Below are 19194 nucleotides of genomic sequence, written 5' to 3'. Positions count from 1 at the left end.
AATTTTCTGAAGCTGGAAACGGGGAGAGACAGTCAGACAGACTCCCGCATGCCCCAACCAGGATCCACCCAGCACGCCTACCAGGGGGCGACGCTCTGCCCACCAGGGGGCGATGCTCTGCCCCTCCGGGCATCGCTCTGTTGCGACCAGAGCCACTCTAGCGCCTGGGGCAGAGGCCAAGGAGCCATCCCCAGCGCCCAGGCCATCTTTGTTCCAATGGAGCCTTGGCTGCGGGAGGGGAAGAGAGAGACAGAGAGGAAGGAGAGGGGGAGGGGTGGAGAAGCAGATGGGTGCTTCTCCTGTGTGCCCTGGCTGGGAATCGAACCCGGGACTTCTGCACGCCAGGCCGACGCTCTACCACTGAGCCAACCGGCCAGGGCCTAGTTTCATTTTTTTGCAGGTACCTGTCCAATTTTCCCAACACCATTTGTTAAAGAGACTGTCTTTACTCCATTGTATGCTCTTACCTCCTTTGTCAAATATAAATTGACCATAAAGCTGTGGACTAATTTCTGGGTTCTCTGTTCTGTTCCACTGATCTGTATGTCAGTTCTTATGCCAGTACCAAGCTGTTTTGGGTACAGTGGCCTTATTGTATAACTTGATATCAGGACGTGTGATACCTCCCACTTTATTCTTTATTCTCAAGATTGCTGAGGCTATTCGTGTTCTTTTTTGGTTCCATGTAAAGTTTTGGAATATTTGTTCTATATCTTTGAAGTATGTCATTGGTATTTTAATAGGAATTGCACTGAATTTATAAATTACTTTGGGTAATATAGACATTTTAATGGTGTTCATTCTTCCTATCCATGAACACGGTATATGCTTCCACTTGTTTGTATCTTCTTTGATTTCTTTTATCAATGTTTTAAAATTTTCCATATACAAGTCCTTTACCTCCTTGGTTCAATTCACTTCTAGGTACTTTATTTTTTTTGTTGCATAGTGAAGGGGATTGTTTCTTAATTTCTTTTTCAGACAGTTTATTATTGGTGTATAAAAATGCTACTGATTTCTGAATATCCTGTCCCATTGCTGAATTCATTTATCACATCTAGTAAAGAACAGAATTCTTAAAAATAGTATATCCTGTCCTGCTCCCAACACCATTCAGAATCCAACTATTGTTCTGCATAGAGACGTGGAGAGGGAAGGTAAAAAGTTCCTAGAAATGTTTGTCCATATTTTGCATTCCTATTACGTTGGACACAAGATCTTCCTTCTCTTAATGCAAATTGGTGAAATATTTCAAGTTTTAAAGTTTCCACCAAACAATCAGGATTTTGGAAGCTATAGGATACATTCCGTCTGTCTACAGGCTAGTTTCTGCTGTATGCTCAAACAATGAATAACCAATGCCTGCACTTTTGTTGCTAGAACATTTAACAATACATGATTAGAGGTATCTGGTTTTTGCAAATGAAACAACTATGGCACTAGCCTGCATTTATGTACAGTAATTCCTCTGTCCCTAGAGACTTAAGATGCTTCACCAGTTTTATCTTACTGTATCCTCATTCAATCCTCATAAAAGTAGTAGTTGGGAAGTAATGTTTCATGAAGGCAAAAATGAAATAGCAAAAGAGAAAAAGTCTGACCAATATAGGTCTAGAAGCTAGCAATACCCACACATTCACAATGTAATAATGTAAAGAGTAACTGAAACAGTGGGGCTGACAAGGCAGAACAGGAATGCCTAGTAGGCAGAAAGAAGAATGGGGTGTGACAGGCCTGCCAGGTCTTCCAAGTCAAGGCAGCAGAGCAGAGGCACACACAGGAGACGCCGACACCCCGCATGCCAGGGAATGTGGCCTAAGGTGCCCATACTCAAAAATGAAGTCTTAGTTCTTACAGATCCCAGGACTTCCAGGCATTTGAGGAGATTTCCAATGGTGGACTGTCCCAGGTCCAGCAATATGCTGCATTTATTGAACAGTATGACAAGAAAAAAAGGAGTCCATGCTCAAATAAGTGGGAAAAGCACTAGGTTAAATAGAACTAGTTCCTTTTCTGCAGTATTCTTTGGTACCTTTAACTACTGATGTACACTGGAAACTCAAAGAGGAAAAAAGATTATACGGCATTTCCAAAACTTATTCTACAACAGGACTACACTCCCCTTTCACTGTCCAGAAAAATATGCTAACATCTACACAAATGCCTGACAATATGGTAAAGCTCACAAAGATAGGGTTTAAGCCCAAATACATGCTTCATCAGGAAGAGAGGATACTGCAGAGACATAAATCTCACATTACCACTTTACCTTTATTTCAGAGAAACAAGGATGAACTTCATTACCTTTTGGTGCTCATCTCTGTAACACTCCTGCTGTACCATTTCCAAAAGTTTTAGAGCCAACTGCTGCCTCGAGGGACTGTCTTCATCCATGGATATGCAGTTGTCCAAGGCAGTAGAAGATAATATCTGAAGAACTGGCATTACTAGCAGCAAGGATGACTTTGGAACTTTCTGACCCTCAGCAAAAGACAGGAGCTTCAAAGCTATTCATCAAAACAATAATTCATGTGTTTAAAATTAATACCATGGTTAAATAAAATGCTATTTTGTTTAAGGGTAATGTGCAAGAAGTATTCTTAGCTGATTGCAAGTGGGTCAGACATATAACTAAGATAATAAATCTCATCTTTTTAGAAATAAAAGGAACATAAATATTAAATAGTATCTAAAACAAGTTGTTTCTGTGTATAACTGAAAACTTGATGAAAGTCTTAGAAAAAATACGTATTGTATATCATAAAGTACAAATCAATTCTTTTTGGGATCAGTATAAATTTCTTTAAAATATAATTTAACTTTTGTCCTTGTTTGGTCAGATCCTTCTCCTTACATCAACAAACAGGGCCAAGAGACCACAGAGTTCCTAATCAGGGGAGAGCAAGCCCAACGTCTGCCCTTCCCTTACAAACCCAGCTGAGAACTGTGTGAAGAGATTAGTAAGTAAACAAGGCGAAGCAGGGCTATCTTTCCAGTTTAATCACGAAGAAGCCGATCAGGAAAGTCTCAAAGTCCATAACCAGCAAAGCAGTCAAACCCACTTTTGCAAATGATTCCTTTTGTAACACGTAAACTCAACCTACACCAGAACCATACGTACAAATGTACAATAAATGATTTAAATGTACAACAATGACTTAGCTTCATTAGAGTCTCCACTAGACTAATAACAATGAATTAAGGCATAAATGTAGTTTTCCCATGGTTAATGAATGAACATTAATTTTCTGAATGATTTTATTCCTAGACTTCTGAGCTAGATGATCAAAGCAATGAGCTGATATCTGCACTATACCAAAAACAAAAAAATCTACAAGTTTTAAATCATGTGAGTTGTCAGTATTTTATGATTAAATCACCTGGAAGTCAAACCTGACTATAGTAGGAAGTACAAATACCTGTTTCTCTAACACTATTAATTTATATTTTTTTCCCTAAATATTAGTCTTAATTCATAATTGAGATATCATGAAAATTTGTTATCTTTAACAAAGCAGGAAATGCACATAATACAAATATTTATATACTCTATTATAAATCTTCCAGACACTTTTATAATTGTTATTTACAATCAAGGGTTAATAATTAAGAAGCATAATATCATATTTATGCTATGCATTTTTCATATTTGAAATAATTGATATATTCTTGGTTGTTTATTTCTTTGAACACTCATCCTCAATATAGAAAATAACAGTTCTTTACTTTTCAACAAGATGTGCTGGCTCAGTAGTGTTTAATATAATTTATACAATCTAACTAAGATAACTTCACAGTGGTTTACAAAATGGTCTGCTATCCAACAAATAAAGTTTTGCAGTGTTTGAACCTACAGTATCCTATTATACATGAACAGCAATAAAACAGTGCAGCTTCAGAATTTAAAATGCAATTTCTCTACAGCTCTGGAATTTCTTTTTGACAAAAAACAAAACCTATTTATATAAAATAGCCACAAAAGGCAAATTTATATAGACAAAAAGCACATTAGTGTTTGTCTGGAGCTAAGGGTGGGAATAAGAATTAACTGTAAGTGGGCACAAAAACTTTGCAGGGGCCTGACCTGCGGTGGTGCAATAAATGGATCAAGTGTTGGCCTGGAACACTGAGGTACCAGTTTGAAATCCTGCCATTACCATGAGAAGACACATAAGGCAAGCAAGCAATGAACAACTAAAGTGAAGCAACTGTGAGTGGATACTTCTTATCCCCTCAACCACCACCACCTGGCCTCTCTCCGTAAAATCAATCGATAAAATCTTTTTTCTTTTAATTGCAGGAAAAAGTGGTGAGGGAAATGTTCTGAACCTATATTGTGGTTTTGGTACATAATTCTGTAAATTTAATAAAAAGGTACTTAATTCTACACTTAAATATAATAAAATTTATGGTAAATAAATTATATCTCAATAAAGCTGTTTTAAAAAAAAAATCTATGGCCGTCTGAAGTAGGAGCACTAGCAAATTATACATATGAGGGGTGCACTGTTATAAGAAAAAAAAGGCAAAAGTAATTCAGAAAAGGACTAGGGAGAAGGGCACAAATGAGCATAAGGCCAATAGGCAAAAGCAGGGTAGACATCAAAGACAAAGAGCCAAGGGTCCTCCTCCATGTGCTAAATCCATTTCCCAAATACAATATAAATACAAGAGCAATTCACCCTCAAAATCACGAGTTAAATGCCCAGAATAATAAACTACACAATTGGTATTTACCTCAAGCACATTTTTAAATGAGGGCGAGGCCCTGGCAGGGTAGCTCAGTTGGTTTGAGCATCGTCCCCATATGCCAAGGTTGTGGGTTCGATTTTTGGCCAGCGCACATACAAGAGTCAACTAGTGCAGGCATAAATAAGTGAAACAACAAATTGATGTTTCTCTAAAATCAGTAAATAAAAATAATAATAATAATAATAAAAAACTTTGAGGGTGGAAATGTATCCATGTATCATGACACTTATACAACATAATTTAGACAGAACCTCCATTACCACATGGATTACACTGGACCAAATAAAGTCAAGCAATATTAATGTAAGAGCTGCATTTAAAGGTGTGCCCTGCCTGACCTGTGGTGGCACAGTGGATAAAGCGTTGACCTAGAAACACTTGGTTGCCAGTTTGAAACACCAGGCTTGCCTAGTCAAGGCACATATGAGAGTTGATGCTTCCTGCTTCTCCCCACCTCTTTCTCCCTCTCTCTCTCTCTCTTTTTTATCTCTCTCTCTCTGTCTAAAAATGAATAACAAAAATAAAAATAAATAAAAAGGTGTGACTTATTTGCCAATAGGCCACCTTGGGTCTTTACATTATTCTTAAATAGAACATTTTTGTCTCCCTTTAATCTTATTCTCCACTTTTCTTTAAATCATAATGAAAAGTCAGAAGAATGTTATGTTTCATTTATTCTAGCTACAGTAACCATAAATTAAATCTTGTCCAATGTGACAAGAGTTTTGGATAGTAAGGGTATATAGCCTTAAAATCAAATACAAATGCAAAACTTTTGTTTTAAGGATTTTATGCTATTGATTCTGAATTTGTTGTACTACTGAATAGCTGCCATTGTCATTGTTACATGATTTAGAGTATAAGGTCCTAACAAATGGCCAAAATAGTAAGTTATGGTATACTGAATCTCGCACAAGGTAATACCTTATTGGACAGGAAAAAGAAGGTTCGCCTAACCAGTGGATAGAGCATCGGACTGGAGTGTGGAGGACCCAGGTCCAAAACCTCGAGGTCACCAGCTTGAGCGTGAGCTCATCTGAGCAAGGCTCACCAGCTTGAGTCCAAGGTCGCTGGCTTGAGCAAGAGGTCACTTGGTCTGCTGTAGCCTCCCAGTCAAGGCACGTATGAGAAAGCAATCAATGAGAAACTAAAGTGCCGCAATGAAGAATTGATGCTTCTCATCTCTCTCCCTTCCTGTCTGTCTGTCTCTATCTGTCCCTCTCTCTGTCTCTGTCACAAAAAAAAAGAAAAAGGTTCTATTTGATAATGATTATGAAAGTTCCAGAACAGAAACTCAAAGTATACAAGAGTTTATAGCATAACAGGATATATATACTATAGCTCAAATGATCCTGCCAACACTCATGTTATATTACTCTTTACTCTAATGAGTGCATATTTATTTACCTAGACTTAACAGTGGTTTCTGTTGACTTGCTGGAGTCTGTAGAAGTAGTAAAGCTATTCCAATTATGACCAGTTCAACAGGAAAATCCTAAAAAAAGAGAACAAAAAGAGTTGTTAAGAAGTTCCCAGGCCCTGGCCGGTTGGCTCAGCGGTAGAGCGTTGGCCTGGTGTGTGGGGGACCCGGGTTCGATTCCCGGCCAGGGCACATAGGAGAAGCGCCCATTTGCTTCTCCACCCCCCCCTCCTTCCTCTCTGTCTCTCTCTTCCCCACCCGCAGTCGAGGCTCCATTCGAGCAAAGATGGCCCAGGCGCTGGGGATGGCTCCTTGGCCTCTGCCCCAGGCGCTAGAGTGGCTCTGGTTGTGGCAGAACGATGCCCCGGAGAGGCAGAGCATCGCCCCCTGCTGGGCAGAGCCTCGCCCCTGGTGGGCGTGCTGGGTGGATCCCGGTCGGGCGCATGCGGAAGTCTGTCTGTCTCTCCCCGTTTCCAGCTTCAGAAAAATACAAAAAAAAAAAAAAAAAAGGAAGTTCCCAGAGCCATGGCTTTAATAACTGTATCCAGGAAGAATATACAGGGGTCTTTGGGTTACGACACAGTTCTGTTCCCACTACAGTGATGTAACCTGAATTTTGGTGTAAGTCAAAACACACCCAAGCCTAAGTCACTTACCTATCCTAACACAGTTGTAAAATCATAATCTAGAACATAAAGACACAACTGAGCCACAGAAAAATACTGCGTATTCTTCCGCCATGCGCAGCCAAACTAGTTCACCCACATGGTCTGTAAGTATGAGGTTAATGGTGTAAGCCGAAACAGGTCTCAATTTTTTAAAGTTTTTATGGGAGTGAGCATCATAAATTCAAAATGTCATATGTCGTGACTGTCATAACCTGAGGACCCCCTATATTCAACATGAAAATTATAAACTTATTACAGTTGTCCCTCCATATCAGTGGACTCTGTATCCAGATTCTAATAACTCTACAACTACAGATTACCAACTGCAAATCAAAAATATCTTTTAAAAAATGTTACACTGTTGCTGATGTGTCCTATGTTGTTAGACCTATGATAATTGCATCTGTACTAAATATGTATAGACTTTTCTCTTGTCATTATTCTCTATTATTACCTAACAATACAGTATAACAACTATTTAGATTGTATTAGGTATTACAAATAATCTAAAGATGATTTAAGGTATACAGGAGGATGTACATGACTATATGCAAGAACTACACTATTTTATATAAGAAACTTGAGCATTGCAGAATTTGGTATCCATGTAGGTCCTGAAACAATCCTCAAAGGACCCCATGGAATGGCTGTATACAAAATTATCTATAGTAAGCCTGGTCTACTAAAGGAATCAATAGTAAGCCTGGTCTACTAAAGGAAGAATTGGTGAATGCTTGAGAAGTCATACATAAATCCAAAATCTTAGCATATCTGCCCCAAAAAATAATAAGCTAAAAAAATGAAAAGGTAATTTAAAGGAATAACACCTGAACACTACAGAGCCACAAGTTTTTAAAACAGTAAATCTTTGCAAGCCACTGAAAACTATCTGAAATCCTTAATTTAAGAATATTTTATTTCTGAAAAGTAGCTCAATTGTCTACTTATCTAATACAGACATGATTCATCTATATAACTTGCATAATAAATTACACTTCATAAATTTTAATAAATCATATTATAACAACAGAAACATTAGTTTCCAGGGAGGCAGAGAGTATTTTTAAATTACAGCAATTTATTAAGCATATTTAAATGCAGCAAAGCAAAGCAATAACCATGGAAACTTAAAATCATTAATTTCACTAAATATATGAAAATGAAAAAGTGAAAAAGGATGTATACATTAAGTTTTAATAAATAAGATGCAAGTGACATGTTATATGATTGTTCTAAATACAGAAAACATTAACATATTATGAAACTAAAGAAGGTTCTCCATACTTCGCTAGATTACTTTACTCTGAAATCTTACAGAAATGCCTGCAGAGCAGAAGTACATACAAATCATGATGAAGACATGCAAGAAAAAGAAAAGGATATGTGAGGTAGAACTACATTAAAGAAATACTTGAGAAAGAACAAATTAGTCTGAGCCATTCAGAAGTTACAATCTTGGAGATGCTATCAATTCTGGCACAAATTAATAAATATTTATATAAATATATATATATAAATCTTGGTTTTAACATTTTAAAAGTGAAATTAAACTGCAAAATCTTCTCAAGTGCTTGTTTATGAACTTAAAAAAAACAGCTAAAGAGGAAAATGGTGAATTTATTTGAATATAGTATATTCTAATTTGTGGTTCTGAAGCATATATATGTTGACTATTTTGAAATACAGTTGAGAACCATGAAGCAACTGTTATCTATTTGAGAACAATAAACACATTTTTTTAAAAAAAATACATGCTTCTAGTATATACCATCACACTATTCTTTGCCATTATCTATTCCTCAATTTCATTTCAAATTCTAAATGTCTATAAAAAATAAATAAATAAAAGCCAGCAGAGGAGTTTGAATTTCAAATTTACCAGCTACTAAAAGGATGGGAAACAAAAGTATTACTGTATACTAATGCTATCACTGCAAAGCCTTTTTCATACAAGGTATCACAGAAAGGATCACAAAGTAGCTTTTCAGGGTTCTGAAATCAGCATTTTAAGTGAGTGAACCTAAAGGTATGAAGGCATAAAGGCATAAACGAGGCTAGCCTGTACAGATAGAGGGTGAAAGAAAGAGTTGGAGGTTCAACACGCCAAAAATAAAGAAAAGTAATTGTGGAAGATTCAATTAAAGAATCTTAAATTGCTTAACTTCTGAGAGGTTACAAGTTTTCTGTTTGATTGATTGATTTTTAAAAGACACCAAAGATTGGTACCATTTCATGAGATCTTTTAATAATAGCCTGTGTTGGACATCTCATGTGTCACTTCAAATACTATAACCACTGCTGTAGTTCCTCTTGCTTCCCTTCTCAGACAGTGAGAATCCCAAAAGCACAGGGAACGTAAAGCCCCATCGACCAAACCTTGACAGTTAGGCACCATAAGCCCCAAACCAAGAATGTTCCCCCTTATTCTGGATCCTTCAGGAGGGTGCTCATACATTTCATATGGCTTCTCAGAATATTCTGTGGGATGAAGCAGCTAACTGGCTGCTTGCAATAGTGACCAACTTTATGTCTGTATTGCCTCTCCAACTAATGTTTCACTCTTTTTGTCTCTCTCCCATCTGCTTCCTGCAGTCACTATAGCAAATGAACTCCTGTTGCATCAGCCATGGCTTTGTCGAAACCCAGAGTCTGCTTTGCTTTAGTCTTTAGGGAAACAGGGTATACTTTTAGAGGAACCCAGACTAGGATAATTCAGAACCTGCCAACAAAAGGAAATTAAATATTCAAAAAGGAGAAAATGCCTTTATACTCAGTCACAGACGTAACAGGAATTTTAATGGCACCAAATCTTGGTGTCTACACATTTGAGCACCACTTATGTAGCAGGCACTAATGAGCCTAGGGATGCTGCTATGAACAAGATAGTTGGGAAAAGGTGTTTTTCTTTTCTTTTTCTTTTAAGTGAAATTATAAGGTGTAAGAAAGGCTACATCAGAGCTAAGTATCTGTAGCAGATACAGCAGAGACGGCAGCCCAGCTTACACTAGGACCCAGGGCCATGTCTTTGCTGCCTCCCTTGTCCCCGGGTGGCAGCTGAGTGATCCAAGCTGGGCCAATCAGACAACAGAGGCTTGATCAATCTCAGGATTTGTTTTGTTTTTTGTGTGTTCTTTCATCAAGAAGCACATTATGTGTGTTGCTCTTTTTATGATGTTAGTAGTAACTGTTCCTTGTCAGTGCCTAGTTCCATTAATTTATTAGGAGTTAGAGAGATAATGTCAAATGCACCATGAGGATGCAATCAGCAGAATTCACAACATGGGCAATGCTGCAGCTCACAGAAGTCAGGTTTTCCCATACATACAGGGTGGGGCTAAAGAGGTTTACAGTTGTCTGTATGAAAAATAATATAATAACTAATAATTTACATATAATGTTATTATGAAAAGTAATACAAGAATAAACTTTTTTGCATACTTACAACTGTATACCTACTTTTGCCCCACTCTGTATGCTTCAAAAGGGAAAAAAATGAGAGAGAAAATGAAAGGGGACCACCTTTAGTGTAAAAGATACCTCCTAAAAAAGCATGCACACCAAAACTACACTACGACATGTAGGGATATTGATTTAGGTATTAAATCTATTTTTTAAAGCTAAGAAAGATATTCCCGCCTGACCTATGGTGGCACAGTGGATAAAGCGTTGACCTGGAACGCTGAGGTCGCCAGTTCAAAACCCTGGATTGCCTGGTCAAGGCACATATGGGAGTTGAAGCTTCCTGCTCCTCCCCCTCTTCTCTCTCTCTCTCTCCTCTAAAATGAATAAATAAATAAAAATATTTAAAAAAAAAAAAAAGAAAGATATTCCCATAGAAGTCCGGATAGTCAGGGGACAGAGGAGGTTGTGATTAGGACTAGACTTGTGGAAAACTGTGGTGCTTAAAAAATATTCAATTCGTGTGATGCTTACTAGGGTGTTTGCCTTATATGCCCCTCCCCAAATCACCTGAGGGTCTAGTTTAAAATGCAGATGCTTAAGCCCTACTCAGCCCTGCTAATTCAGTATCTCTGGGGGTAGGCCCCAGGCATTTGCATTTTAATAAACTCAGCCTAATAATTTTTATGCACATTAGTTTGAACCATTTCACTGGAATGTAAGCTTCACAAACGTTATCTGCTTTCACCTAATTATCTGTAGCAAAGTGTTTGCAATGGAATCTGCTTAGTAAATATATGCTAAATGTGTATGTGAGGGGAGATGTAGATCTACAATAAGATGGTCAGAGAATGATAATAAAAAGGGCTAAACTCTGTAAAATTATAATTGATAATTATGTCCACTATTCAAATAAATCTAGTACAAGCGCAAAGGAACAATAAGAGGTCCAGTTAAAACACACAACTGGTAATTTAGTTATATATTTTCTATATAATATTTATTCATGAAATATTATATCTATATTTTTCTATATATTTTATTTATATTATCTATTATATACCAAATAGGTATAACTATATATAAACATAATTATATAGATTTATAATATATCTATAATTATATAGATATATTAAGATAGATATACATCTAAAGGGTTTGATATATTATCATATATTTATATAATATATAAGAATTATATAACATATGACAGATATATTACTATATATTAGTGCATATTACTATTATACATAATAAATAATATATATGATATTATATATAATATAAATACACCATTATATAATATAATAATATATACAATAGTATGATCTATAGAGTTCTAGTATATGTAAAATCGTTCTAACCACAAGATTGACAAACTGATAATGAATTGCTGAACCTTCATCAGCTCCCTTCTTTCACCAAAATACATTCACTCTCTCCATTTTTTCACCTGTTATTCACTCTCTTAATCCAATTTGGTTCCTATCATCATCATTCCACTGAAAATGCTTCCTCTAATGCGAACAATAAACTTCTACTTCTGCATAGGAGTACAACCTTCCATCTCTTATTTCAAATCCTCTTTCCATGATACTGTTGACCATTCCCCTTTTTGAGATATTCCTTCCCTTGATTTTCATGTCATCTGTCTCTTCTGCTTGTCATACAACCTTCTAGCCATGCTTTCCCAGACTTCTATCAATACATTCCAAATATTAATATAAACAGGCCCTGCAGTTCCAACGCAAGCCCTGTCATGCAGTCCTATAGTTAAACTCCCAAATGTCAAAGTAAATGTCTACACATCTGTATCTTTAACGTAGGCTTCTATTCTAAATTTCAAAACCATAGAGCCAACTATTTATGATCCATATGAGCCTTAAACCAAGCCTATCTCAAACCAAATTTATCATTTTCCCTCTAACATCAGCTGCCATTTCTCAAAGTGAATGGCACTAACCAGTTGTCCAAAATATAAGCTAAAACTCTATCAAGAACCCTCCCTTTGACCATCTAATCAACCACAAAACTCTATTGATTTCATCTCTTATATTTTTCTTTGCCCATTCTCATTTCCCTAATTAGCCCCTTGCTATGATCTGAATTGTGTCCTTCCAACCTCAAATTCATCCCCTGAAGAAGCCCTATCTTCCAGTGTAACTCTTGGAGTAAAGATACAGTTAACGTTAAATGAGATTGTAAAAGTGGGACCCTATTCCCGTAGGATCAGTGTCCTTATAAGAATAAACAATAGCCTGACCTGTGGTGGCGCAGTGGATAAAGCGTCGACCTGGAAATGCTGAGGTCGCCAGTTCGAAACCCTGGGCTTGCCAGGTCAAGGCACATATGGGAGTTGATGCTTCCAGCTCCTCTCCCCTTCTCTCTCTCTCTCTCTCTTTCTCTCTGTCTCTCTCCCTCTCTCTCTCCTCTCTAAAAATGAATAAATAAAATAAAAAAATAAGTTGGAATTCAATTAAAAAAAAAAGAATAAACAATAGAGAGCTCACTCTTGCTCTCACTCTACCATGTGAGGATGCTGCAAGACAGCAGCTGCCTAAAGCCAGGAAGGTAGCCCTTGCTAGGAATCAAATCAGATAACACCCTAATCTTGCACTTTCAGCCTAAAGAACTAGAGGAAAATATTCTATTGTTTAGGCCACCCACTCTGCGATATTTTGTTGTGGCACCCCTTGTAGTCCAAGACATCCTACCTGCTCTTGCCCTCTAAATGTTGCCCTGCTCTAAACATTCCTTCACTCGACCATCAGAATGACCTTCCACACACAATGCTAAAAGATTCAATAGCATGCTATTACCCAGAAGACGAAATGCAAGCTCAAGTCTGGGCCTCATCTCCTACACCTTAATCCTTCAACAACATTCTAAACCTTGTTTTCTGAACAGGCAGTGCCTGCTGCTCTCTTGTGTTTCTGTGCTTGGGCACCCGCTGTTCCTGCAGCTGGAAGGCCTTCCCACCTCTGGCGCGGGTCAGGCAAACTCCTATGCAGACTTCTAAAATCTGAACTCATGCCCTACTTTCCTTAGTTGTGCTCTTTAAATATATAAAAGCATTTACCTTACTGTATTACAATTATTTATTTGCATGTTCACAAATCCCTCGAGGTCAGAGAATGTATGTTTTTATCTATATCTTCCATCAGGTCTGGCACATAATAAATGTTCATTACTTGTGTTCTACATGAATAAATAAAAAAATGCCACAGTGGTAGATCCTTAACTGATACAGTAAAGAGTATTTAATGACTCATTTTTATAATAAATTATATTAGTAGTAGTTGTATATTAGCAGTAAGATAACTGTAGCAACACACCTTTGATATGATCAGGAAAAGAACACACCCACCCAGCTCCTTTATAGAAGACCCACTTAAGTGATACATGACATACTAAAATTTTTACTATCCTTACCTCTTTCAGAAGTTCAACACTGTGTTCCAAAAGGTGAATTAAAGATGAGCATTCCCCAGTAGTCTTTAAGCTGACTTCACAGACACACAGCAGCTGAAGAGTCAGCTGGGTAAGCTGACTTTTCCAGAAAACAGGATGACGCGAAAGGCTTAAATATAGTTCCTCGAGAAACAGCATCACTTCTGTGGTCTGTATCAAATCTTTTATCTGTTTTAAAAAAGTAATTATATGATATTACAATCATGGTCAAACTAAAGGATATTTTAAAGCTATACAAGAAATGTTAACAATCAAATATTTTTCTCTAAAAACCTATATAAAGTTTTAAGGAAATGGTGAAATGGACAGGACTCAAATAAGGTTAAACTATACAACCTTGCTTTTCCTTTTGCAATTAGGCAAAATATCATTTGTTACTGTTTTTATTACTGCTGTCTGGCACCAATTGTTTTCATTTATTCTTCTAATGTTTCTGAGTGCAAATTTCTTAAGACAAATTACAAAACAATGCAAAGACCTTGAAGGAAATTAAAGTTGGCTTTGAGTTCTCCAAAGGAAATTTCCTTTCTACAACTGCAACATAATTACCTGGTAATAAAGGGATAGCATGTTGTTCTAATGCACTAAGTCCTTCTTTGGTAAGGTATTTGCTAGAAAACCTTAACTGAGAACAGCATTTCCACACTCAGCAGGTATAAGAAAGAATATATTCAAATAGTGGCATATATTCTCAACAGTTAAATGTATTAGGTAGGAAAGACTTGGATGCTCTTAAGAAATCTCAGTTCAATTCAAACCCAGCTGTTCTGATCAAAATTCTAGAGTTGGTATTAAGGACATGGTTCTGCTAGTAGACAAACTGGTATTTCCCAGAAATTACAAACAATGAACGATTTGCTTCAGTTAGGAGTCTGTGTCTATTAAATTCATCAAGAGGAAAGCTTCTCATCTCCTCTCTCTCCCTCTTTTCTCTCTCTCTTCCCCTCTCGCAGCCAGTGGCTCGGTTGGTCTGAGCATTGACCCCAGGTGCTGAGGATAGCTCAGTTGATTTGAGCATCAGTCCCAGACAGGGGTTGCTGGGTGGATCCTCCTCAGGGCATATGCAGAAGTGTTTCTCTCTATCTCCCCTCCTCTCACTTGGAAAAGAAGGGGAAAAAAGAAGAAGAAATAGTTGCCTTGCAAAATAGCATGCTTCCTATCGCTAAAATATTTCATTTGTCATGAAATGGTTGGCTTTTAAAAAGTATAAGAAATACCTGTAATCAATGGGAAAATGAATTACATTGATGCTCATATCCTAACGCTTGGATTCTTCATTCTAACAAAGCCAATATGTTAAGTAATTATTGCTGTTCTATTTGTTTCAAATAATATATTCTGGGTGTTTTCCCTCACCTACCTCAACTATATTAGCAAGCCACAGATCCCCAGAAATATTCCACAGAGCTCACTTCAAGAAGTATTTAGGCTTGTCAATATAAGTTCACAAAGATAAAGACAAACATCTATCAAAGAGCAGAGAACACGGTAATGCATGCAAGGTGTGAAAAAAAGAGTACCCTAGTTCAAGATGTTCTGCCTAGACATTGCTATATTGCCCACACAAAACAAAAGCTTTGGAAAAGCCACAGGAGAATTCATTTTAATTAACTTTTTTCTGCCTTGATTACAGAAAAGCCAACTTATGAGTCACCAAGGAAAGATTCACTCTAGTCATTCCTTGCTAACACAAACTTAAAACAGGTTATCTGTGACCTCAAGTGTCACTCTGATAAATATTCACAGATTCTCTCCATCAGCTAAGCAGCATGGTGCTGAGATTCGAGGCAAAGGGGCAAAGGACAAACCTCAATGATGGGATGGGATGCCCTGATAAATAAATCATTACATTAAAATCACAACATACTGGCAACCGGAGTTTTTGTTTTGGTTTTTTTTTCATCTCCAGTCATAGAGACATTAGCTCTAATTTATCACCCCCTGAACTCCCTAGGCATTTTAGCCAGACCTCTGTTAAACATCTTTCATCCATGTACTTTGAATCATGAGAATTTATATACTTGTTTTAACTCCCTTATTAAACATGGCTTCTCAAAAGCAGAATCCATCAGCGTCACCACACATGTTGTAAGGGGACACGTGGAAACTGAAATTCAGCCAGCACTCAGTTGGTCAAGCCCTGTGTCCCAGGGCTGTATCTGCCCTGAGATACACATTTTTCTAATTTGCACAAAAAGGACTTTTTCTTTTAACTCTCTCAATGTCTTACATAAGGAGCAATTCAAGCTTCTTTTCCCTGAGAAGCCTTTATTAAACAAAGGAAAGTTTTCATTCCTACTAATCCCAAAACAGACTATGGTGATTTACATAACTGAATTTAGTTAACAATGTACATATTATTAATGTTAAATCTAGATTTGGTTCCTTCATCATTTCCAAATGCCTGCAAGCACTTCGAGAGCCAGGACTGTGCCTGAGCTTGCCAGGTCACACAGATTATGCTTTATGTTTATGTACAACAGTAAGAGCCAACACCTGCTGATGCTACATTAGTGAAGGAAGAAGAAAGGCCTTACCTGCAAACATGGAACCATGTCACAACACAGCTGAAGTATCTGTTGTTCCAGAATTGACGGTTGTTCCTTGTCACAAAGAACCCGGGGTTGAAGTAAGACTTTTAGCAGGGCCAGTCTGAGTTTAGTATATTCTTGTAACTGGAGTGGTTCACAATACAGATACCATAGAAATGGTGCCAGTATTTGGACGCACGAAACTTCTGACCTGCAAATCATGTAACACAGAAGCTAGTCGTTGAGTTAAACTATCAAGCAGGAGACAATTAATCAATTAATAGTTCATGACCTAACATAAACTATATTATCATCAAGTGTAACTTTTCTTCTCTTTTTTTAAAATTTAATTTATTGATTTTAGCGAGTGAGAGAGAGAGAAAGACAGGAACATCGATCTGTTCCTGTATTTGCCCTGACCGGGGATTGAACCAGCAACCTCTGTGCTTCGGGTTGATGCTCCAACCAACCAAACCGTCGGCCAGGACCCGTCAAGTGTAATTTTTTTGCATGATTCTTCTATTCCACCATGACCTACCTAAACATATGCCAACCAGTTCTTTGTACACTGGAGAAAATGACTCAACACCTGGAGACCACAAGCCCGATGGCCAGGACTAAGAGAATCTCTACCTGCACATCACAGTAGCATCTGCATCTACAGGATCAGTCTTTAGTGAACACTAGAATCATCTGAGAACCTTTTCAGGATGACAGATATCAGGACCCATTTTCCAGGAATATAATATAGGCATGCATTTTGGGAAAAACTCTATAAATGAGGTTCTACATAAAACAAAGCAAGACAGACAACCTAAGAAGATTATAACAGTTAATATTTACTTGTCAACTTAACACTGTGTGCAAGTAACTGCACTTCATGCCTTTAAAGTCATTTGATTAAAATGATATAAAAAAATTATATCCCACTATGTAGAAACTGAGGCAGAGAGAGATGAAGTAATTTGCCAAGTCCTTCCTCTTAAACTATTCCTACCCAAAGGAGGAAGACCTTAGCAATCTTTCATATATATATATATATATATATATATATATATATATATATTTTTTTTTTTTTTTTTTTTTTTTTTTTTTTTTTTTGACAGAGAGAGGGACAGATAGGGACAGACAGGCAGGGAGAGTGATGATGATGAACCCGGGTCCTCCAGGGCCCAGTCCGACACCCTATCCACTGTGCCACTGCCTGGTCAGGCTCATATTTTTCTATTATAATATATCCCAATAACTCCAAGTCTAAAGTCACTAAAATGCCAAAATTACCTTTCAAATATAAAAATTTCATCATGTCATTAACAAGCTTAAAAAGTTATCCTTAAGATATTTAGCCCAAATCACAAACCCTGCATAATTTTGCCACCATTGTCTTTCCAGCCTCATTTCTTGGTCTTCTCCAGTCTCCGCTGAGCACTGAAATTCCAGATCTCCCACCAGGTCATCCAGGCTTCTTTCTCACTTACTGTTCCCTCTACCTGTCATACCGTCCCCTTTCTCCCTTTCCTGTTCCTTTCTCCACCTAAATTCTATCATCTTTTAGTTCTCTCATTTAAAAGGACTTCCTGAGGGCCTTCCCTGATACTTATCCTGGGTCAGAGCCATATTATGTGCTTCCATGAGACAATGACTTTATTGTCCTTATTGTCGTTATTTAATATCTCGATCCCTTGCTAGACGATAAGTGAAAGGAGTCCATGAATTTCTGTTTACTTCTGTATAACCAATAACTTTACTCCGCAGGCCTTCAAAGAGATGCTCAGTTGATCATTAGATTAATTGATTCAGTTACACTAAATTATAAAGTAGTTTTATAATTAGCATGTTCCAATATAATAATTTTATTTTAGTGGTTTTAATATCTATTATACATAAGAAATTACTAGTAATATACAAAGATAAACCAAGCATTATCTATTTTGATAAAGCATAGAATCTAACAGGGGGAATCAGTTCTGTTCCTGGACTGGAAGAAAAAACGTGAAAATCGCTAAAAGAAAGGTATAAAGTGCAATGCTGCATGAAAAAGACTGTGTTTAAATTATGATCGACAATGTGATTTTACAATACCACACATTCCACGGCAGTGTGATTTCAAACATCATTACCATTAATAAAAATCTTAAAGTTACCAAATCAATAGATTTGATTAATTTATTCACTTGGCAAAATGTACTTAATACCTATAATAAAAACATTCACTCTTCTCTGTGCTAGAGACAAAAATAGATTAAATCCTTTTCTGATGGAGCTCACAGTCTAGATGTATTTTTTTCCCTTAAGAGCACAAATACAGAATCTACAAAAAACAAAAAGGGTTTTTGAGTTTGTAATTATTACTGAAATATTATAACTTTATCAAACCATCCACTTTAGGAAACTAAAAACAGCTTCATAGATCAAGCAAGCAGATGATGTATTATGAGTCAGACTATGAAGTATAGGTTTCCAGAAAAGATATTTGAGAAACATTGTTTTCCTATCTCTCCCTAATAATGTATTCCCCAAAGAATAGATACTATCCAGGTGTCAAGAACAGCCACGAATAGCTTATCAATTTTCTCCTACTTTAACATGCTAAAGGTGATATGCAAGGTTCATATAGAGAAATATATTTCCAAGATGCTGTTATTATTTGACATCAGGAGCATAGTGTTGACCTTTCTTAAAAACAATTATGCTATTTAAAACTCTCCTCAGCTTAATCTGTTCCAATTTTAGATCTTGCATTTCCTATGTGGTACCTAATGATTAACTATTGCTTCAGTACATATGAAATTGATAGGGCTTAAGGAGAAAAAGAAAACAATAAAACATAATCTGAAATCCCAAAGTGATTAATAATGTCTAAAAATGTGCCTCACCAGGTGGTGGCACAGTGGATAGAATGTCGGACTGGGATGCAGAGGACCCAGGTTCAAAGCCCTGAGGTATCCGGCTT

General features: G+C 37.0%; 1 protein-coding gene across 4 annotated transcripts in view; it reads right to left on the bottom strand.

The window, feature by feature from the left end:
• The window catches only part of FOCAD (focadhesin), a 334210-nt gene that overhangs the window by 215978 nt on the left and 99038 nt on the right, over positions 1-19194 (bottom strand). For all 4 annotated transcript variants that reach the window (XM_066257344.1, XM_066257347.1, XM_066257346.1 and 1 more), the window contains exons 7-10: positions 16248-16452; positions 13672-13878; positions 6160-6247; positions 2305-2507 (exon numbers count right to left, since the gene is read on the bottom strand). In XM_066257344.1, coding sequence (XP_066113441.1) covers positions 2305-2507; positions 6160-6247; positions 13672-13878; positions 16248-16452 — 703 coding nt within the window. The remainder of the gene's footprint in view (positions 1-2304; positions 2508-6159; positions 6248-13671; positions 13879-16247; positions 16453-19194) is intronic.

Source organism: Saccopteryx bilineata, chromosome 2 (genome assembly GCF_036850765.1).
Source record: "Saccopteryx bilineata isolate mSacBil1 chromosome 2, mSacBil1_pri_phased_curated, whole genome shotgun sequence".
In the NCBI taxonomy this organism is placed as follows: domain Eukaryota; kingdom Metazoa; phylum Chordata; class Mammalia; order Chiroptera; family Emballonuridae; genus Saccopteryx; species Saccopteryx bilineata.
The sequence above is the reverse complement of the archived record's forward strand: the minus strand, read 5'-3'. Positions and strand labels throughout refer to the sequence as shown.